Source organism: Hylobates moloch, unplaced genomic scaffold (assembly GCF_009828535.3).
Source record: "Hylobates moloch isolate HMO894 unplaced genomic scaffold, HMol_V3 SCAFFOLD_1, whole genome shotgun sequence".
In the NCBI taxonomy this organism is placed as follows: domain Eukaryota; kingdom Metazoa; phylum Chordata; class Mammalia; order Primates; family Hylobatidae; genus Hylobates; species Hylobates moloch.
This window is the reverse complement of record NW_026652276.1, coordinates 185,841,699-185,865,028: the sequence shown is the minus strand read 5'-3', so window position 1 is coordinate 185,865,028 and position 23,330 is coordinate 185,841,699. Positions and strand designations below refer to the sequence as shown.

The following is a 23,330-nucleotide window of genomic DNA, read 5'->3' as shown; positions in this document are numbered from 1 at the left end:
ATATCCAATTTTCTTCTGGCATCTAGAAATGAGGATGTTCTAAGATCCACTAAATTTGTCAGCATTTATAGAAGAATATATATTTAAAGTAGCCCCATATAAATGTTTTTAAACAGAATTCAATCTGAATAAAATTATTGTATTTATGGGCAAAGAACAAACCCCCACTGGTTTTCTGTTTTTGTTTGTTTTGTGACAGGGATCTCACTCTGTCATCACCTAGGCTGGAGTGCAGTGGTAGGATCACAGCTCAGTGCAACCTTGACCTCCCTAGACTCAAGTGATCCTCCCGCTTCAGCATCCTGAATAGCTGGGACTACAGGCATGCACTGTCACACCTGGCTAATTTTTCAATTTTTTGTACAGATGAGGTCTCGCTATATTGCCCATGGTGGGTCTCTTAACTCCTGGGCTGAAGTGATCTTCCCACCTCAGCCTCCCAAAGTGCTGGGATTACAGATGTGAGCTACCACGCCTGGCCTATGATTTTTTTTTATTTCATTTTTTCTCCAAAGTGGTCACTACAGCCCTTAAAGTCAGTTATAAAAGAGGTTCCTCCCACCAGACACATGCCACACACAGAAACAAGTAATGCTCTAAATTGGTTTCCTAAAAATTCCCAGCACAAGGCTGTGTCAGTTGAAGAATAAACAGAACAATACTAAAAATCAATACTCAATAAAGAGCCATAAGTAACTTGAAAAGGCACACATAACATATATAATTGAATCTCAAAAAAGGTTCAAGATAATCCCTTTAGGTACAAGAATTCCTCCTTTATAAACTCTTCCAATATTTTCTATTTGCTTTTCTTCTAATACCACCTTGTCTCAACAGACCAGTGTTCCTGAAATCCTAAGGCTCTGAAACAGTTCTTCAATGTTTTCAGAATTTTGAGTATCAATAATTCATCAATATTAGAAAACTATCAAGGTGATACAAACATGCACATATTAAGTAGGTCAACAATGACCAAACCTTTTTTTTTTTTTTGGAGACAGAGTCTTGCTCTGTCGCCCAGGTTGGAGTGCAGTGGCATGATCTCAGCTCACTGCAACCTCCACCTCCCAGGTTCAAGCAATTCTCCCACCTCAGCCTCTTGAATAGCTGGGAATATAAGCCTGGCTAATTTTTGTATTTTTAGTAGAGACGGGGTGTTGCCGTGTTGACCAGACTGGTCTCGAACTTCTGGCCTCAGATAATCCACCCACCTTGGCCTCCCAAAGTGAGTGGTGTGAGCCACCGCTCCCAGCCAACAATGACCAAACTTTCAAATATCCCACCCTTAAATATGTGACGTGAGATTCCATGGAATACAACAACAAAGCCCCGAAAACAGGACACAAAGGACCATACAAAGTAAAGGGGAATGGTTAGCACCTATCATAAGGCCATCAGTCAGTTTGAAAAGTCATTTTCAAATTTTAGAGCATAGAAAGTATACCATATTTTCTTAACTGGCTGATATATCAAATACTAAATTACCTTGACTGATAGATCAAATACTAAATTACCATAATTTGTGAGAAAATATCCTGTCCTAATTTTTACACGGATAAAAAGACTTGTAAATAGTACAAGGAATATACATCCTAAATTTATTTTAATGAGAACTTTATTGTATGATAGCAGTGTGAGACTACAGAAATAGCTACCAGTGGTAGGTTTTTTTTTTTTGCATAAGCAATTTATTTGGTGCTATAGTAAGGTTTAAAGTTCTGTTTTTATTATACTTCAAATCATGAGAGGATACATTTAGCTAATAAAAGACATTCTGAACAGTAATTGTGGCATTAAAATTTATTAATAGTTCAGTGTGGAATTATTAAAATATTAATAGTTATTACTTCCAAAATGTTCATATTTCTTAAATGTCATACATTCTTAAATCAAATGAACAACCAATAAAAATACAAGATTAGTGGAATTTATTTAAATGGTAATGACCACACCAAATAAAAATGTTCAATGGCACATCATTCGCTAAATTCAAAGAATAATGTAAAAGCCCATGTAAAGGCAGCAACAATTACCATATGCAGAGCAGCTGTCACTAAGCCCAAACTACTGGCTTCCCAACTTACCATCTTCCTTTTCCTTTCTGCAATCTGCTCCTCTGATTCCATTTCTACTTCATTACTAATAGGAGTTTTTTCTTCTATATCATCAATAAAATCTGGTTCCTGAAAAATGGAAATGACTTCTTTATACAAACTATTACTCCATCTATACAACTAGTGACATTAAACTATTTTAATGTCTTTCAACCACAACAAATTCAACATGTAAATATCAGCCTATTTAAATTATTTAAGAAATTTAAAACTGGTTTCCTAATTCAAGACACTTTTCAAAATCATGCAACCAAATACTTTTGCTTTTTAAATTTTAGCCAATCAAGTTTTTATCAATATAGGTCAAATATGGTAGCATGGCCTTACATTTATAGAGTTCCCAAAACATAAACATATAAATTATTTCAGAAAAACCCACAAATACCCAGTGCTCAATAAGTGTTTGTTCAGTTGAAAGTTTAAGGGAAATCATTTCTAGAAGATAGATAGGGCCCTGGAAATGAGCAAAACCTTACTTTCACATTTTAATGATCCCTCCTAACTGTTTTTTGTTTATAGAGGACATATAACAATATATTTACTGGTGGGACAGATAGACTTTGGTCGAACTTTACCCCCAAAATTACCTTATATGTTCTTAATGAATTTTCTCTCAAAAATTTTATTTGCTGTTATTGTGACATGCTTATAGAATTGATAAGATTACCAGCATCCACATGTTTAAAGAAAGAAAATTTTGCAGCTTAAGACTTTAAGTAAGAACATTTATTATGAACATAAAGTGCCATCTAGAAGATTTTTAAAAGTTATCTAGTCTTAGGAAAATCTTGTCTGCAATTCTGCAAGGATTTGCTTGCTGAGCTGTTTCTTAATAATTCAACAAATATTGTACAAATTCTAGCAGAACCTGTATTTTACACTTATGAAAACTTCATTAAATGACAGACTGGACTTAAAAATACTTTAAACAATTATACATAGAACAAAGAAGAGGATAAAATATGACAGATTATTTTCCTTTGTTTATTCAATTTCATTGAGAGCAGAGTTCAGTACCTGATTATTTGATACTGATAGTCTCAGTGGAGAAAGCTTTCTTTGTTTAGTTTCTGGGCTCTTCATTTTGTTGGTCGTTCCTTCACAATCCAAAGTAATATTCTGATTTTGTGTATCTTTTTCTTTTGAAATATCTTTGTCTTTTTTTCCTTTTTTCCGTCTGGTCTCATAACCACTATTGATATTTTCCATGGATTCAGAACTACGTTTTAGAACAGGGCACTCTGGGTTTTCTTTGAGGCATGCACAGTCCACCTTGTACTTACTAGAAAGATAACCAGTTAAATATTTATTTCAACATATAAAACAAAACTGGAGATTTTCTAATCCATTTTAAGCTGCAACTCCACAAAACTGTATGCAATTACTACTAATTATAAGCAATCCTTTTTAGTTATTTACATGCCCAGTTAACTACCACAAAAAATTTTTTTCATCAAAATAATACAATAATTAGATGTTGATTTCTGACCAGATATTAGGCCTTCAATCATAAGTATAACTGGTACAGGTTGAGCACGCCTTACCTGAAATGCTCAGGACCAGAAGGGTTGTGGATTTTGGAATGTTTGCATATATATATAATGAGGTATATGATGAGGTATCTTGGGGAATGGGATCCAGGTCTAAACACAAAATTCACTCATGTTTCATATAGGCTAAAAGTAATTTTATACAATATACTTAATAATTCTGTACCGGAAACAAAGTTCTGACTGCACTTTGACTGTGACCTGTCATATGAGGTCAGGTGTAGAATTTTCTACTTGTGGCATCATGTCAGTGCTCAAAAAGTTTAGGATGGCCAGGCACAGTGGCTCTCGCCTGTAATACCATAACTTTGGGAGGCCAAGGCGGGCAGATCACTTGAGACCAGCCTGGCCAACATGGTAAAACCCTGTCTCTACTAAAAATACAAAAATTACCTGGCCATAGTGGCAGGCACCTGTAATCCTGGCTACGCAATAGGCTAAGGCAGGAGAACCGCCTGAACCCAGGAGGCAGAAGTTGCAGTGAGCTGAGATCATGCCACTGCATTCCAGCCTGGGTGACAGAGTGAGACTCCATCCAAAAAAAAAAAAAAAACAAAAAAAGTTTAGGATTTTGGATTTCAGATTTTTGCATGAGGGATGCTCAACATGTAATATGTTACAGAAGAAGAAAAAAACAAACACATTAAAACTTTGAGTCTTTTAAAGCAAAATGATACTGTGGTTTACACAAAATATTAAGGCAGAAACCATAATTACTTCAGTATCCCAGAGTGCTATATAAAATACTGATCTGAAATGTGACCTACATAAAAAACACTAGGTATAACAAATACTAAACCTCAACTAGTTTGTCTTATCCTTTAAGGAATGATATCAACAACCAGGTTTCTTTAAAAAGCTACCTTGATAAAATTTAATGTTTCCTTTTCACCATACTAAATGTTCCCTCTTTCAAATGGAAGCGTGAGAAATAACTGCACTCTGTCTCATCTTCACAGTAAGGATATTACCCCCATTTTACAAGTGAGATTAAAACTCACTGAGGATTAGCATCTTATCCAGTGTTACATAGTTAATAAGTGGAAGGGACCGCATTTAGATCCAGGTCTGTATGACTCTCAGGTGCATGTACTTTTCAATATCTCTCAACTCTGACCACTTTATCTTTACCACAACTGCTAAGATGTAGTTCATCTCTATAATACAGGCCAAATGCCCAAACCTCAGTTAAACAATAATACAAATCTCCCACTTTGCATGTTTTAAGTAGTTGAATGTTTGTTCACAATAAGAACAATTTACTTATTAAGTGTCTAATATCCCTAACTCATTTACTTTTAAAACTGCTAGAAAGATTCAAATCCAACTTCCTAATTCTGTGAACCAGGGAGAGAATTCAAACATTTATGGTCCTACCTCCCGCCTCCCAAATCAGGTATTAACAGATACTAGCTTGAAACTCATTCTAGATGTTTGATTTTAGGACAACAGAACTACAAACAATAATGATGGCAACAGCTTTTGTTTATTAAGCACTTTAGGTGAGTATTATTCTTCTTCTCATACACTTGAGGTAATGCAGCACAAAGTGATGAAGAAATTGGTCCAAGGTTACGTAGTAAGTGGACCAAGCCAGGATTTGAAACCAGACAGATTACATTCTTAACCTCTATGGGATATGTAATCCCACAAAGCATTGAGCAAAGAACTATGCTAAATCTCCTACCTTCTAGAGGAGAAAGGACTAAAAACGATATGATAAATCTGACTGCAATAATCAGTAGAAAGGGATACTAAAGGGAGAGGGATTTCACCAAGAGAAAATATAATGAACATTTTAAAAACTTCATTTAAAAAGAATATCACACAAAGTTTAAAAATATATAGAATAAGAGGAACTGAATTGCTTATAACCCAAGACTACAGAATATATAAAGAACTTCTGGGAAAAAAAAAAAAGAGAGAGAAAACAGCTACCCAAAAGAAAGACGGACAGATAATACGATCAGGCAATTCACAAGAGAGAAATCCAAATGACAATATAGAAAAAGACCTCTGGGAGGCTGGGCATGGTAACTCACACCTGTAATCCCAGCACTTTGGGAGGCCAAGGCGGGTGGATTACCTGAGCTCAGGAGTTGGAGACCAGCCTGGGCAACACGGTGAAACCCCGTCTCTACTAAAACACAAAAAATTAGCCAGGCGTAGCAGTGTGCGCCTGTAGTCTCAGCTACTCGGGAGGCTGAAGCAGGAGAATTGCTTGAACCCAGGAGGCAGAGGTTGCAGTGAGCCGAGATCGCGCCACTGCACTCCAGCCTGGGTGACAGAGCAAGACTCCATCTCAAAAAAACAGAATAGAAAAAGACTTCTGCATTAATGAATAATCAAGGAAAATGGTAAATAAAAATATTAATATAAAGAGATACCATTCAACATAAGCTAGCATATATATACTATATATATAAGCATATATATAGCATGTATATGCTAATATTTTATTATATACCACTCCACATGAGCTAGCATATATGTCACATATATAGCACATATGCTATATTATGTTATATATTATGTATTATATATTATATATGCTATATATATTATATATGCCATATATAATATATATTATATGCTATATATATTTGCCAACAAATAGCATATATGTAATATATTACATATTAATATTACATATACCATATATAGCATACAATATATAATTTTATATATAGCATATATGCTATAATATATATTAGCATATATTTGCTATATATGCTGTAATATATAATATATACTATATATGCTAGCTCATGTGGAGTGGTATATATATTTTATATATAGTATATATTTTTATATATTATATTTACTTTATTTTATATATATTTATATATTTTTTTCTTTATTTTACTTATATTTTTCTTTATTTTTTGAGATGGAGTCTCGCTCTGTCACCCAGGCTGGAGTGCAGTGGTGCAATATTGGCTCACTGCAACCTCCACCTCCCAGGTTCAAGTGATTCTCCTGTCAGCCTCCTGAGTAGCTGGGATTACAGATGTGTGCCACCACACCTGGCTAATTTTTGTATTTTTAGTAGAGATGGAGTTTCATCATGTTGGCCAGGCTGGTCTCGATCTCCTGACCTCAAGTGATCCTCCCACCATGGCCTCCCACAGTGCTGGGATTACAGCCGTGAGTCACAGCAACCAGCATATATTTTTAAAGTCTTAGAGTAAAGAAGTACAGCAAGGCAATAAATTACTTAGGAAACTGGTACAAGCTTCTTAGACATTCACTCACATCTGGCAAAAACTCATGCTGTGCACATTCTACAATCCAGCAATTCCACTCCCATGTCCGTACCATGGAGAGAACATGTACATACTATGTTCCTACCATGGAGAGGACATGTACACACATGCAGACATGTTCAGAAAGCCCTAGGAGCATTCTTTTGTCAATATAAAGGTCAATAGTGAAATGGATAAATACCATAGGCAATGAAAATAAATGAACTATAGGTACACACAATGCAGGTTAATCTCACGTAATAAATGAGAAAAAAATGCAAAGGAACACAGCAAGTCACAATTTACATAAAAGTTTAAAAATATACAAAATTCTAGATACTATTTGCCAACAAATACAGACATAGTAAAATGTTAAAGAAATCAAATTAAAGGGCTGGTCGTGGTGGCTCGTGCCTGTAATCTCAACACTTTGGGAGGCCGAGGCGGGCGGATCATGAGGTCAGGGGATAGAGACCATCCTGGCTAACACGGTGAAACCCCGTCTCTACTAAAAATACAAAAACAAAATTAGTCAGGTGTGGTGGCGGGTGCCTATAGTCCCAGCTACTCAGGAGGCCGAGGCAGGAGAATGGCATGAACCTGGGAGGTGGAGCTTGCAGTGAGCTGAAATCGTGCCACTGCACTCCAGCCTGGGCGACAGAGCGAGACTCCGTCTCAAAAAAAAAAAAAAAAATTAAAGATAGCAGTTAGTGAATGAGGGAAGACAGATGCAATGTGGCTGCTAAACGTTAAGGGGCTTCAATGGATAATGTTTTAATTTCTTAATTTGAGAAGTACATGGGTGTTTGTATTATTATTTTATTTTATTTTTGAGATGTTTTGCTCTTGTTGTCCAGGCTGGAGTGTAGTGGCACAATCTCGGCTCACTGCAACCTCCGCCTCCCAGGTTCAAGCGATTCTCCTGCCTCAGACTCCCCAGTAGCTGGGATTACAGGCATGTGCCACCATGCCCAGCTAATTTTGTATTTTTAGTAGAGACGGGGTTTCGCCATGTTGGCCAGGCTGGTTTTGAACCCCTGACCTCAGGTGATCCACCCGCCTCAGTCTCCCAGTGTGCTGGGAATACAGGCATGAGCCACTGCACCTGGCCGGGTGTTTGTATTTAATTGTTTACATTTTTCTATTAAATTTTTAAAAACTGAAACAAGTTTCCATACTGCTGACCCTTGAACAACACAAGTTTGAACTGTGCACATATACATGGATTTTTTTCAATACATATATTGGAAAAATGTTTGGAAATTTGCAACAATTGCAACAATTTGAAAAAACAGATGAACTATGTAGCCTAGAAATATTAAAAAAAGAAAAAGAAAAACGTATGTCAAGAATGAATATGCATGTAGATAGTAGTCTATTCTATCATTTATTACCACAAAATATACACAAATTATAAAAAGTTAAAATTTATCAAAACCTATGCACACACATACAGACCTTACACGGTGCCATTCACACTCCACAGTCATGTAGACGTATTATTAAATCATAACTATATAAAACTAACTGTAGTACATTCTGTACTACTATAATAATTTTGTAGCCACCTCCTGTTGCTATTGTGGTGCCTCAAGTGTTGGGAGTATCTATGTAAAATGCCATGTGACACATGCCCAGGAGCAGTTCATCTCTCAGTAAATTGTGTATGGCAATAAAAAGTGATCTCTTGTGGTTCTCACGAATTCTTCACAGTCTTTAGTGCAATACTGTAATTTTTTTTTTTTGAGACAGTCTTGCTCTGTCGCTCAGGCTGGAGTGCGGTGGTCCGATCTTAGCTCACTGTAACCTCCACTTCCCGGGTTCAAGCAATTCTTCTGCCTCAGCCTCCCGAGTAGCTGGGATTACAGGGGCCTGCCACCATGCCCGGATAATTTTTTGTATTTTTAGTAGAGGTGGGGTTTCACCATGTTTGCCAGGCTGGTCTTGAACTCCTGGCCTTAAGCGATCCACCTGCCTTGGCCTCCCAAAGTGCTGGGATTACAGGTGTGAGCCACCTCACCTGGCCAATACAGTAAATTTTGAGAAACACCTATGTGACCTATACAAAGTGCCACTAGTGATGCTGGAAGTGCTCCCGAGAAGCAAAGAAGTTATCACATTGCAAGAAGAAGTTGAATTGCTAAAGATGTATGGTAGATTGAGGTGTGCAGCTGTAGTTCTCCACCATCTCAAGATAAATGAGGCCAGGCGCAGTGGCTCACGCCTGTAATCCCAGCACTTTGGGAGGCCGAGATGGGCGGATCACCTGAGGTTGGGAGTTCGAGACCACCCTGACTAACATGGAGAAACCTCATCTCTACTAAAAAAAAAAAAAATACAAAATTAGCCGGGCGTGGTGGTGCGTGCCTGTAATCCCAGCTTCTCGGGGGGCTGAGGCAGGAGAATCACTTGAACCCGGGAGGCAGAGGTTGTGGTGAGCCGAGATTGTGCCATTGCACTCCAGCCTGGGCAACAAGAGCAAAACCCCGTCTCAAAAAAAAAAAAAAGATAAATGAATCCAGCATAAGTACCATTGTAAAAAATAGTAATAAAAGGAAATTCGTGGCGCCATCACCGCAGCTGGGCTGCAGAATGTGAAAACCATGCACTTTTTGCAATATACCTTTTTATCTTGTATTGCAAATGAAGCTTTTATGTGGGTGCATGCGTGCTATATAAGAAAGACATACCTATAGACCCTAATATGTTTCTAGAAAAAGTGAAGTCATTAAATGACAACATAAAAGGAATATGAAAGATCTAAAGTTGGAGCATTTAATGCCAGTAATATATGGTTTGATGATTTTAAAAAGAGGTCTAGCTTAACAGGTAAAGCCACTTCTGCTGAATAAGAGGCAGCAGATGAGTTCTGAGACACCATTAAGAAAATAACTGAGGAGAAAGAATATCTGCCTGAAAAGTATTTTAATGCAGACACAAATGTCCTATTCTGGGGGGAAAAAGCCATAAAAAGACATTTATTAGTAAGGAAGGAAGGAAGCACAAGGATTTAAGGCAGGAAGGGACAGATTAACTCTACTGTTTTGTGCAAATGCATTTGGGTTTATGATCAGGACTGCCCTTATCTATAAAGCTGCTAAACCCAAGCCTTGAAGGGAAAACAAATGCCAGCTGCCAGTCTTTTGGTTGTACAACAAGAAAACCTGGAGGAGAACCCTTTTTCTGGATTGGCACCATTGATGCTTTGTCCCTCAAGTCAGACAACAGGTAGCTAGGAAGGGACTGCCTTTTAAATGTCTTTTGATATTGTGCAATGCCCCTGGCCACCCAGAACCCTATGAGTTCAACACTGAGGGCATCAAAGTGTCTCTCATTCAGCCTCTAAATCAAGGAGTGATAATGGCCTTTAAGGATCATTACACACAGTACTCTATGGAAAAGAATGTCAACACTATAGAACAGAACCCTGAAAGAGAAGATCATGAAAGTCTGGAAGGACTATACCATCAAAGATGCCATCATTATAGAAAAAGCTGTGAAAGCCATCATGCCTGAAACAGTAAATTCCTGCTGGAGCGAACTGTGTCCAGATGTTGTGAACGACTTCACAAGATTTACAACAGAGCCAATCAGAAAAATCATGAAAGAGATAGCGGTTATAACAAAAAAGGTGGGGATGAGGGAGGAATACAGATACAGATCTCAGAGAAATTCAAGAGCTAACAGACACCACACCAGAGAAATTAACAGAAGATTCCTAATGGTGATGATTGCTTCCAAACCAGTGCCAGATGATGAGAAAGAAGATGTAGAAAAAGTGTGCCAAAAAACAAATTTACATTAGACAATCTGGCAGAAGGGCTCCATTGTTTTCAAGACTGTTTTTTACTTTTTTATGATATGGACTCTTCTATGATATGGGCACTGAAGCTAAAGCAAATGATGTAAGACTGGCACCATATAGAAACATTTTTAGAGAAATGAGAAAGCAAAAAAGACAGGCAGAAATTACTAATGTGTTTTCACAAAATTACACCATATGTGCTTCCCTCTCCTGCCTCCCCTTCTACTACCCCTTCTCCCTCTGTCACCCCTGAGACAGCAAGAGCAACCCCCACCCTTCCTCCTCAGCCTACTCAACATGAAGATGAGGATGAAGACCTTTACGATAATCCACTTCCACTTAATGAACAGTAAATATATTGTATCTTCCTTATGATTTTCTTAAAAACATTTTCTTTTCTCCAGCTTACTTTATTGTAAGAATACAGTACATGACATACAGAATATGTGTTAATTGTCATTGGTTAACACTTCCAGTTAACTGTAGGCTATTAGTAAAGTTTCTGGGGAGTCAAAATGTATAAGCAGATTGTGGACTGTGCAGGCAGTTGGTGCTCCAACCCCGCATTGTGCAAGAGCCAACTTTACTGAGATTTATCATTAGTTTTTTACTAGTGCTTCAGAAAAATAGTTCTTAGAGTTTCTTTGTAGGATCTCCAACAAACCCTTTTAATTTATACTGCAAAGAAAATTTTCTTTTGTTTTGAGGGGCAAAAGACAAATTATTCATTCATACTGATTAACGAAATAAACTGTATCACTAAAATTATATCCCCTAGAAGAAGAAAAAAATTCTCACATAAACAAGGTCAGTGTTGTATGGCTGAATTAGGGTTGTTATAATTACTGTGAACATTTACATTACAATAATAATAAAGGAAAATATAGAAATGAAAAGTAGGAATGCTATAATAGAGGCTGATACTAAACTTCTGGTTTTCAAGTACTTTTAACTGATTCATGATAGATAAAAATAAAAAAGCTATAAAAGTAATGACAATACCTAAATTATTACAGGGACATTATGGAACTATTTTCAAACAACAGATGACATTTATAGACTTGAACTTACCAATTTCCATAGTCAAAATCAAAGGCAATAGTAATTTCAGTTCCCTTTGGAATACTGTGTATAGAATAAATATAAAGATGTATGGTTCCATCTTGAATTTCATGCCTCACCTATAAGTTAAAATAATTGTACATTACCATAAATTACTTTCTGCCTTCAGAAGCATCAGCCTGCAATTTTGAAAATTATTCTTTTCAAATTATTTCACAAACACAACCTGGAAAATATGTCATTAATGACAAAGCTTGTAACTATCTATCAGTGGTTATCAACTGGGAAGGTTTTTCAATCATATACCGCTACCCACTGCCACCCCAACCCCTAGAGCCCACAATGTGGCATCAAAATAATAATAATAATAATACTGAAATAAGAATATTTCATCAATTCTTCTTATTTGTATTTTTATTTTTTTTGAGACGAGTCTCGCACTTTCGCCCCGGCTGGAGTGCAGTGGTGTGATCTCAGCTCACTGCAAGCTCCGCCTTCCAGGTTCACGCCATTCTCCTGCCTCAGCCTCCAGAGTAGCTGGGACTACAGGCGCCCGCCACCATGCCCGGCTAATTTTTAGTAGAGATGGGGTTTCACCATGTTGGTTAGGCTGGTCTTGAACTCCTGACCTCAGGTGATCCACCCACTTCGGCCTCCCAAAGTGCTGGGATTACAGGTGTGAGCCACTGTGCCCCCTTCTTAGGTTTGATGAATGCAATAATGGTTGAGCAAACGCTACTTTTCTATGACAAGACACTATTCTAGATACTTCACATGTATTAACTCCTTCAGTCTTCATATCACCTTTTTACAGATAAAACTGAGGTTACAAAGCTAGTAAGTCACAGAGAAGAAATAAATTTAAGTCTGGTTCCAAAATCTGTACTCTTAGTTGGGTGCGGCAGCGCATGCCTATAATCCCAGCTACTCTGGAGGCTGAAGCAGAACAAACACTTGAGCCCAGGAGTTCCAGGCCAGCCTGGGCAACATGGCAAGATCCTGTCTTTTAAAAAAAGAAAAGAGAGAGAAAAAAAACCAAAAAACCTACATTCTTGGCTGCAACATTATATAATTACAAAACTAAAAATCTTCATTTTGACATGTAAAAAAACCAACACGATTTTCTACTCCACACTAAAATATAACATTATTAAAAATTTTACAGTAGAACATACAAAATCTACTTTAGATTTTAGCTTTGTCATTTAACTTAAATCACAGCATGTATTGAGCCATAAATAGAGCTTCTAAGATAGAAGGAAAGTCGTCCAGTATGAGGCCGGACCTGGTGGCTCATGCCTATATTCCTAGCACTTAGGGAGGCCGAGGCAGGAGGATTGCTTGAACACAGGAGCTCCAGACCAGCCTGGACAACATAGGGAGAATCCAACTCCACAAAAAATTAAAGAATCATTAGTTAGGCATGGTGGTACATGCCTGTGGTCCCAGCTACTCAGAAGTCTGAGATGAGAAGATAACTTTACCTCCTAAGGGCCCAGGAAGTTGAGGCTCCAGTGAGCCATGACTGCACCTCTGCACTCCACCCTAGGCAAGACCCTGCCTCAAAAATAATAATAATAACAATAACAATAGTTTAAAAAGTCCGGGCAGGCTCATGCCTGTAATCCCAGCACTTTGGGAGGCTAAGGCAGAAGGATCACTTGGCCCAGGAGCTGGAGACCAGCCTGGGCAGCAAAATGAGACTCCCATCTCTGCAAAAATTTAGAAAATTAGCTGGGCATGGTTGCACACGCCTGCAGTCCCACCTACTGAGAAAACTGAGACAGGAGGATCACTTGAGCACAAGAGGTCACGGAGGCTGTAGTGAGCTGTGCTCATGACACTGCACTCCAGCCTGGAAGACAGTGAGACACTGCCTCAAAAAAAAAAAAAAAATAAAGTCCAATATTTCCTCTTACAAGGAACATCATCATTTCTTCAGTGTGCCAAGTAATTTTTAAGACTTCATAGCAGCCAGGCATGGTGGCTTACACCTGTAATCCCAGCATTTTGGGAGGCTGAGATGGGCAAATCATCTGAGGTCAGGAGTTCGAGACCAGCCTGGCCAACATGGTGAAACCCCGTCTCTACTAAAAATGCAAAAAAATAGCCAGGCATGGTGGTGCGTGCCTGTAATCCCACCTATTCGGGAGGCTGAGGCAGGAGAATCACTTGAGCCCGGGAGGTGGAGGTTGTAGTGAGCTGAGATCGTGCCATTGTATTCCAGCCTGGGCAACAAGAGAGAAACTCCATCTCAAAAAAAAAAAAAAAAAAAAAAAGAAAGACTTCATAGACAGTATCACATAAATTTTCACAAAAAAACAGGCTAGGCAGTATAAAATGCACCAAAGGTTGGAAAGTGTCTTAGGTGACCTGAGTTTTGTGCTTACTGCTCAGATGCCAACACACCCCCAAGCCACCACATCTCCCCAAAAAGTTTCTATAAGCTTACCTCTGCATTGGGTGTACAAGACCGCCTGATGAATCGAGCCTCATTCCCAAAAGTCCTTGCATCAACACACATTTCTAGCCCATGAAATTTAGAGTAGAATAACACAAAAGGGTATGGTCTACAAAGAAAGAAACATTATAAGCTATTAACATTTTAGGCCGGGCATGCTGGTTCACACCTGTAATTCCAGCACTTTGGGAGGCTGAGGCAGGTGGACTGCTTGAGCCCAGGAGATAAAGACCAACCTGGGCAACATGGCGACACTCCGTATTTACAAAAAAAAAAAAAAAAAAAAAGGAAGAAAAAAAAAAGGCCAGGCATGGTGGCATGTGCCTGTAGTCCCAGCTACCTGGGAAGCTGAGGTGGGAGGATCACCTGAGCCCAGGACGTCAAGGCTGCAGTGAGCCATGATCATGCCACTGCATTCCAACCTGGGTGATAGAGCGAGACTGTCTCAAAAACAAACAAACAAAAGTCAACATTTTAGTATAATAATCTCCTGTTACTCTTCAGAGGCAAAGTGATGAAGAAACTTAAGAACACAGAGTCTAAGAAACTTCTAAAAGACACAGTGAAGCCAAGATTTGAATATAGGCAGTCTGACTCCAGAATTCACTCTTATCTTATGCTAGTTTATGCTAATGAGATTTTTACCTGCCCCATAACCTCACCTAAATCAAAGGCAATTAATGGAAGGCAGAAATTCCAATTTACAAAGAAAGATAAAAAGAGAGTGACTACTGCATTCACAGGATTAATTTGATGTCTTTAGAGTTCGTATTTCCTGATGCATTTAAAAGTATGTCTTATACTGTTTCAGATCAAATCTGCTACATAATAGGGAGAAACTGCTGTGTATCTTTCATATCTTAAGTAAATACTCAAGTTATAAACAATAAATGTTTTTGATAATTGTAGGACACAGACTAGGAATGTTCTCCTACAGATATGAACATACTTCTAGACTACAGGGAAGCAACGCCTATTAAAGGATCATATTAATTCTGCATACAAATCCCAAACCAAAGAATAGACCTCCAATACCATTCCAATACCAACAAAGTGAGTGTTGAAAGTGATGGCAATAATGTAGGACCCAATCTAACACTGTCTAATAAACAGGAAGCGGTTTCTCCTATGGTTACCATGGTCTTTCTCAGTTCTGGCTATTATGTTATGAGGAATTATCATGAGTCCCAGATGGAAAGGGTTCCTTGTAATCTCAATCAATCAGAATTCCTGACTGATATCCTTCTATATCCAACCTATATTGCTGTTGGTTAATTTTGAAATAGATTGTTTTAGGATTTTCAGCAAGACAGACATGAGCAAGAGACAGGAACATATCTTTGCATTTTTTTATGTTCTTTTAGTTTATCGTAGTTCAAAAATTATCATCAGTCACTGTTCAACCACACTACAGCTTTAAATACGGAAATGATCATGTAGGAAAAAAAGTACATATAATCACAACATCTAGGTAAAACAGTCAAAAATCCAATATTTGCCAACAGAAAATGAACATGGGAAAATAAATGAATATACCTTTTAAAGAAATACCCATTTGCTTCAAACTGTTCTCTCAGCATAAACTTCCCTCTGTATTCAATGATAAGTGCATCAGGAGGCAAATCTTTCGCAGATTTAAGAATTTTCTTATTCTTTTGTATATGGCTCTAAAATCAGAGTAAATGTTGAGATTAAATAAACTTGCTTGTTTTCAGTTTAACTAAAAATTCACAATATAAAACTGTTTTACAATTTTTGGACAAATGACTTATCTACCTCTACCGGAGGTTTGAAGAGCAAATTGTTGGTATTCAAATCTGATTTATTCATCTCTTTTTTGTCATTTCCATTGCCTAATCTCAGAGCTATTCTTTGTGCCTCCCTCTGAACACCCTCACTATACTGGTTGTTATTTGCTTCTTCATATCGATCCATCCATGCTTTGATCTTTGTCTCCCATCCAAAATTTGAACCATCAGATGAAGGATCAATCTCTGGAGCTGAACCCTAAAATCATAAACTGAGCATTAGTATCTGGACTTACGGACTTACACACACACACACACACACACACACAAAATTAATGGCAATCTATATAAAAGAACATAATATAAACTAGAAACTGCTGTTTAATGGTTTCTTTTCCAGAAATGTGGAATAATAAATAATTATGCCTTATACCACAGGGACAAAAGATACACTGTAACATGCTCCCCACATCCTAATGTGACAATTTTAGAAATTTGTTATCCTCTTCTACCTAAGCCAGAAAGCTATAGTAACAGCATACAGCTGACCTCTGTGACCCCAGACAAACTTATGTTTTGGAGTCATACAGAGGTGAGGAGCCCTGCTTCTCTCAGCAATTTTAGCATCTAAAAAAGTGAGGACATACATTAATTAATTCAAGATACTTTTTAGCTACCATCGATCATTCTGACTGGTTTGTATTGATATGGTTGCTCTATGGTGAATTTATAGTATGACAACTGACTTGACTAACTCTAGAATCCCAACTATGCAAAAGAGCAAATTTTCAAGTTCCAAATCTGATTCTGCATTCCTAAGTACAGTATAGTAATACTAAGTGGCATCAGAGACATGGATTATAGTAATAAAGGAAATTCAAATTGCCCAAAATTATAAAATTAGAAATTGCTTATATACCTCCCCCTTTTGATTAATATTTTAACAGTGTTAACTACAAGAGTAGTATATTACTCCAATTAGAACTAAGGTCCCACTCCTGGTAAAGATAATAGGCAATGACATGACACACAATAAAGAGAGCATTAAGTAAAGATATGGACAAGCAAGCACGTAGCTCCTGAATAAATGACAGTTGATAACACCACCTTAAAATTAATGTATTTACCTTAACTCTTGATGACTTCCTAGATCCTTCACGAAATGCCTAAAATAAACATAGAATTCTAGTTAGCTTTCTAAAAAACTGGACATAATTAATATTTAAGAATCAATTGGTTCATTGAAACTTTTAACTGAAGTGTCATAACAAAAAATTTGGTAACCAAGAAAGCTGACACTAGGAGAATGTTTAATAAAGGCATCTACTAAAATACTTTTCTAATAAAAACAGAATGTGGTTGAGAGTGGTGGCGGGCACCTGTCATCCCAGATACTCAGGAGACTGAGGCAGGAGGATCACTGGAGCCCAGGAGTTGGAGGCCATAGTGCACCATGACAGTCTGTCAATATCCACTGCACTCCAGCCTGGGCAACATAGCAAGATCCTGTCTTTTAAAAAAAAAAAAAGTATATAGACTATATAGAATATAAAAATCTGTATATAATATAATGCAAAGACAAAAATTTCCAAATATTCTCTGTGTTCAATATTACAACAGTGGAAAAATATTTCTGATAAAAATTGGGAGGGTATGAGAAATATAATTTTGTTGAAGTGATAAGACATGTTTTGGGAGGGAGTAAAATAATGATATTACTTTAATTCACTAATCAACTAGCAAGTAATATTTGAGCCCATAATGGGCCTTAAGTAATATGCACTGTGGTAAACAGCTGTATTTATTCAATAAATATGTATTGAGAGCCCACTCATCTGTCAGATCTGAGGGATGTATTTAAGACTTAATTCCTATCCCCCTCAACCCCCTAAAAAGTGTGAACTCCATTTACAGTGACTAACAAATATAAACCTACAGCTAGCAATATAGATCCAAATAAATAAATTTGTGTGTAGACAATATGTCACAAGAGAGCAAGGTTTAAAAAAAAGAGGGGGGGCAAAGAATCGTTATGTAAAACATGGGGAAGAAAAGCTAAGTGGATTATGTCAGACAGACAAGTGAAAGGAATACAATCCTGGTAGTACAGAAAACTATGAAGGCTTTCTATTTTATTTTTGCTTCTGCATTTCAGTGACTAATCTCATTAAATGATTTCAAAGCAGTTTGCAAAGTTTCTTCTCTAATCTGCTTCAATCTTTAAAACACGTTAAAATGTTCAAGTAAGTTTAATTGTTTAAAAATAAAAAACTTCTGCTAGATCCTTTTTAGCTACCATCAGTTAGTCACTCTCCTGCCTCTCCTATAAAATTCAGTTCCCTATCCGCTATCGTATCCACTCACCTAAAAACAAGCAAAAACGTACCTTTTTACATTTTGAAATGTGTTGTTCTTTCTCTCCGCTTTTTTTCCTTCTTTTATCATTAACTTTGGAAACTCTTGAAGCAGTTAAAGTAATTGATGTTGGAGTATGCTGAAATGCAGTATATAATTCCACAGGAACCTCATCACCACTCTCAGTTGCACTGGTATCACCATCTTCAAAGACAAAATAAAAATTATTGCACATTTAATACTTCTACTTTAAACAATGAAATAACACAGCATCCCACATGACAAAGTATTGTCATCTCCATCTTTCTAAATAAGCACATTTTTTAAACTTGTTCACTCACCTCACTTATACATTTACATGCAAAGCACAAATATGGTATCTCACACATTAAACTAGAAAGGATCCAAAAGCCTGATAACACACTCTGGTGGTGCGCCTGTGGGAAACAGCACTCTCATACACTACCAGTGGAAATTTGAAATTCCCTACAAAGGGCAATTCAGCCATATCTAGCAAAATTATATATGTATACACCTCTTGACCCAGCCATTTCATTATTAGAGATCTAGCCAAAGATAAAACAGCAAAAGTACAAAAAGACTTATGCAAGAGGGTCTTGCTGAGGATACTGTTTTTAATAACAAAAATAAAACAAAGCAGAAATAATGAAAACAATCCAAATCTCCATCAAAGAGGAATAGTTGAATAAATTATGATTATTTAAAACCAGGAGTACTGGTATCAACACGATTAAGATAAAATAAAAATTGTGGCATATGTTACACAGAAGTTAGAAAATTCTGTTCCTAAAAATGAAAGATGTACTATTCTACATGATAAACTAATGGAGCATATCATTCTGAAGAACAAACATATTTTATTTTTTTAAACCAACAGGTTAGCTATGTGTAGGAAAATTATGGCTGATTTAAATTATTTATTTTCCTCTTATTTCAATTTTATTTCCCAAAGTACATATTTATTCGATAATATGTGAAAAAAAATACTTAAAATCTATACCAGAGATTGCATACTATCTGTACAATCAACATTCATCAACAAGGTAAATACCTTGTTACATTTAACTAAAAATATGCAGACCGTTTATAATCTCAATCACACGAATTTTAATTTAGTGTAGGTCCTTTTTACCTACCTGACATATTTTCCCTTTTCCGGCGTTGTAGTAGCACTGCCCTCTCTTTATCCAAATTCCTACATTAAAAAATTAGCATAATTATTTATCAAATACATGAAGCAGAGCTATCTTAAATGTGATAAACTCTGTAATTAATTTAATGTTCTTAGTGAAAAACCAACAATATAAAATATATACAAAATCCCTTGCAATACAGTTTACATACAATCTAATAGTAGCAGTAGATGCCAGATAGGTGACTCCATTTCACTCTGTTAAGATTTTTTTTTTTTTTTCCAGACAGGGTCTCACCCTGTCACCCAGGCTGGAGTGCAGTGATGCAATCACGGTTTGCTGCAGCCTCAACCTTCCAGGTTCAAGGGATCCTCCCGCCTCAGCCTCCTGAGTAGCTGAGACTACAGGCCTGCACCACCATGCTGGGCTAATTTTTTAATTTTTTGTAGAGATGGGTTGCCCAGGCTGGTCTTGAACTCCTGGATCAAGTGATCCTCCCACCCCTGCCTCCCAAAGAGCTGGGATCACAGGTGTGAGTCACAGTGAATGGCCAAGAAAATAATTTACTTAGGAAACTAGCATTTTTTTCAAACAGAATATTTAAAGCAAAAAGTCTGAAAAAAAAAAAACCCATAATGTTAACAATGTAATTAAAATCACAAATTAAATTTCTTAAAGCAAATGTATGACACTGAATTGAATCTATTCCATTATTACCATTGCCTTTAATTATTTTCGCTTTTGAAATAAATACTGAACTTTTTTTTTGAGATGGAGTTTCGCTCTTATTGCCCAGGCTGGAGTGCAAGGCGCAATCTCGGCTCACTGCAACCTCTGCCTCCTGGGTTCAAGCGATTCCCTACCTCAGCCTCCCAAGTAGCTGGGGTTCCAAGCATGCACTACCACACCTGGCTAATTTTGTATTTATAGTAGAGACAGGGTTTCTCCATGTTGGTCAGGCTGGTCTCAAACTCCTGGACTAAGGTGATCTGCCCACCTCGGCCTCCCAAAGTGCTGGGATTATAGGCATGAGCATTTAACAATTAAGTGAAATACTTCATTACCCGCTCCCTACCTCTATCCATGAACTACATCATCCATAGTAATTCTTTTACATTCCCCCGCCCCTCCAACTCTTTCATTGTATACAGTTTAGAGGTCAGATAACATATTATTCACAGGTGGTAAAATAACAGCTCTAGATTATTAGAATTTCTACAGACGCCTTAATGTCTACCAGGAAATATACCTATTCTAGCATCACAGATAATTACCCTAGCTATCAAAGAATAATAAACATATCTCTCTCAACTAACTGCCCTCCTAATGGTAAGTTTTTTTGTTTTGTTTTTTGAGACGGAGTCTCACTCTGTCGCCTAGGCTGCCAGGCTGGACTTCAGTGGTGTGATCTCGGCTCACTGCAAGCTCCAAGTCCCAGGTTCATGCCATTCTGCCGCCTAAGCCTGCCAAGTAGCTGGGACTACAGGCACCTGCCACCACACCTGGCTAACTCTTGTTTTTGCATTTTTAGTAGAGACAGGGTTTCACCACGTTAGCCAGGATAGTCTCAATCTTCTGACCTCGTGATCCACCCGCCTGGGCCTCCCAAAGTGCTGGGATTACAGGTGTGAGCCACCGCACCCGGCCTCCTAATGGTAACTTTTTAACCAACTTTTAGTGAATTCATCATCAGATATTTACCCCATCAAAAATTATTTGGCAAAAGACTACTATCATAAAGTGAAAAAAAGCCACAAAGAGACACCTCACTCAAAGTAAGAGAAATGCACACCATAACTATGCTGAGATTACCATTTCTCACCTAATTAAACGGCAAAAATGCAAGTCTGTCAAATACTCTGTTGTGAGGCCTGGGAAAGTGGGCATGCTTATCCATTACTGTTTGGAATTCAAAACTGCAGGCTGGGCGTGGTGGCTCACGCCTGTAATCTCAGCACTTTGAGAGGCCAAGGCAGGCAGATCACGAGGTCAGGAGATGGAGACCAACCTGGCCAAGATGGTGAAACCCCGTTCTCTACTCAAAAAAAAAAATATATATATATATATATATATATATATGCACACACATATATATACAAAAATTAGCAGGGTGTGGTGGCTTATGCCTGTGGTCCCAGCTACTTGGCAGGCTGAGGCACGACAATGGCTTGAACCCAGGAGGCGGAGGTTGCAGTGAACCGAGATCGTGCCACTGCACTGCAGCCTGGTGACACAGCAAGACTCCATTTCAAAAAAAAACAAACAACAACAACAAAAAAAATGGCACAGCTCCTACTGGAAGGAAATTTGACAATCTAACAAAATTTTATATATATGTTTATCACTATACTGAACAATCTCACTTCTATCTATAATAACAAAAGAGCCAACACAACTCTAATGTCCACACAAAGACAACTAGTTGAATAGAGTACAAAAAAAGATACAGTACATTGAAGCTATATCGGTTAATGTCTACATACTACTGTGATCTTCAGCATATATTTTTAAGAGAAAAGAAATGTGGTGAAGACTCTATAATATGCTACTGCTTACCTAAATAAGGAGGGAAATACAAATATATAGATACATACCTACATATAATAAGCAAGCAGGGATGAGTTAGACTTAACTTGCTTTATATATTTGTCTACCTTGCTTTACATATTTGACTTTAGAATGATAGAATACCTTCCTTTATATATTTGACTTCAAGCCTAACTTGCTTTATATTTGAGTTTAGAATGATAGAATACTTCTTACATAATTATGAAGTATATAATTATAAAGGTAAATAAAATATAAAAAACAATTCTGTTTTTGAGACAGGGTCTCCCTCTGTTGCCCAGGCTGGAGTGCAGTGGCACAATCATAACTCAATGCAGCCTCAACCTCCCGAAATCCTCCTGTCTCAGCCTCCCAAAGAGCTGGGACCACAGACACATACCATCACATCTGGCTAATTTTTGCATTTTTTTTTTTTTTGAGACAGAGTCCCACTCTGTCACATAGGCGGAGTGCAGTGGTGTGATCTCAGCTCACTGCAACCTCTGCCTCCCAGGTTCAAACAATTCTCGTGCCTCAGCCTCCTGAGTAGCTGGGATTACAAGCACCTGCCACCATGCCTGGCTAATTTTTGTATTTTTTTTGGTAGCAACGGTGCCTTGCCATGTTGCCTAGGCTAGTCTCAAACTCCTGACCTCAAGTGATCCACCCGCCTCAGCCTCCAAAAGTGCTAGGATTATAGCTGTGAGCCACTGCGCCCAACCAACAATTCTTAAAAAACAAAAATTACTGATTACTCCTACATTTCTGGTAGGAATGTAAAATGGAATAGCCATTCTCGGAAATAGTCTGACAATATCATAAATATCTAAACATGCAACTACCATATAACCAAGCTGCTGTTCTCTTGGACATTTAACCCAGAGTGGGGGAAAAACAACTTAGGTTCACACAAAAACCTGTAAACAAATGTTCACAGAAACTTTATTTGTAATAGCCAAAAAAGTAGAAACAACCCAAATGGTCTTCAATGGGTGAATAGGTTAAAGAAACTATGGTACATATATACCATGAAATACTATTAGCAATAAAAAACAAAATCATGATACATCCAACAAATTGGAGGGCTCTCTAGGGAATCATGTTGGATACAAAAGTCAATGCCAAAAGGTCACATACTGGGTCAAATGAAGTCATAAATGTATGACTTCATTTATGTAACATTCTTGAAATGACAAAATTATAGAAAACGATTATAGAATAACAGTTGGCAAAATAAGTTGGCAAAGTTCAGGGGTAGAAGGTAGGTGTGACTATAAAGGGCAGCATGA

At 37.5% G+C, this 23,330-nt stretch overlaps 1 protein-coding gene across 8 annotated transcripts in view; it reads right to left on the bottom strand.

Moving 5' to 3' along the window:
* KMT2E (lysine methyltransferase 2E (inactive)) overlaps positions 1-23,330 on the bottom strand; it is a 100,609-nt gene that overhangs the window by 20,782 nt on the left and 56,497 nt on the right. For all 8 annotated transcript variants that reach the window (XM_032761309.2, XM_032761308.2, XM_032761312.2 and 5 more), the window contains 9 exons: positions 19,498-19,556; positions 18,372-18,544; positions 17,113-17,151; positions 16,014-16,244; positions 15,774-15,904; positions 14,229-14,346; positions 11,786-11,895; positions 3,132-3,396; positions 2,085-2,183 (listed from right to left, as the gene is read on the bottom strand). In XM_032761309.2, the coding sequence (XP_032617200.1) occupies positions 2,085-2,183; positions 3,132-3,396; positions 11,786-11,895; positions 14,229-14,346; positions 15,774-15,904; positions 16,014-16,244; positions 17,113-17,151; positions 18,372-18,544; positions 19,498-19,556 (1,225 nt within the window). The remainder of the gene's footprint in view (positions 1-2,084; positions 2,184-3,131; positions 3,397-11,785; positions 11,896-14,228; positions 14,347-15,773; positions 15,905-16,013; positions 16,245-17,112; positions 17,152-18,371; positions 18,545-19,497; positions 19,557-23,330) is intronic.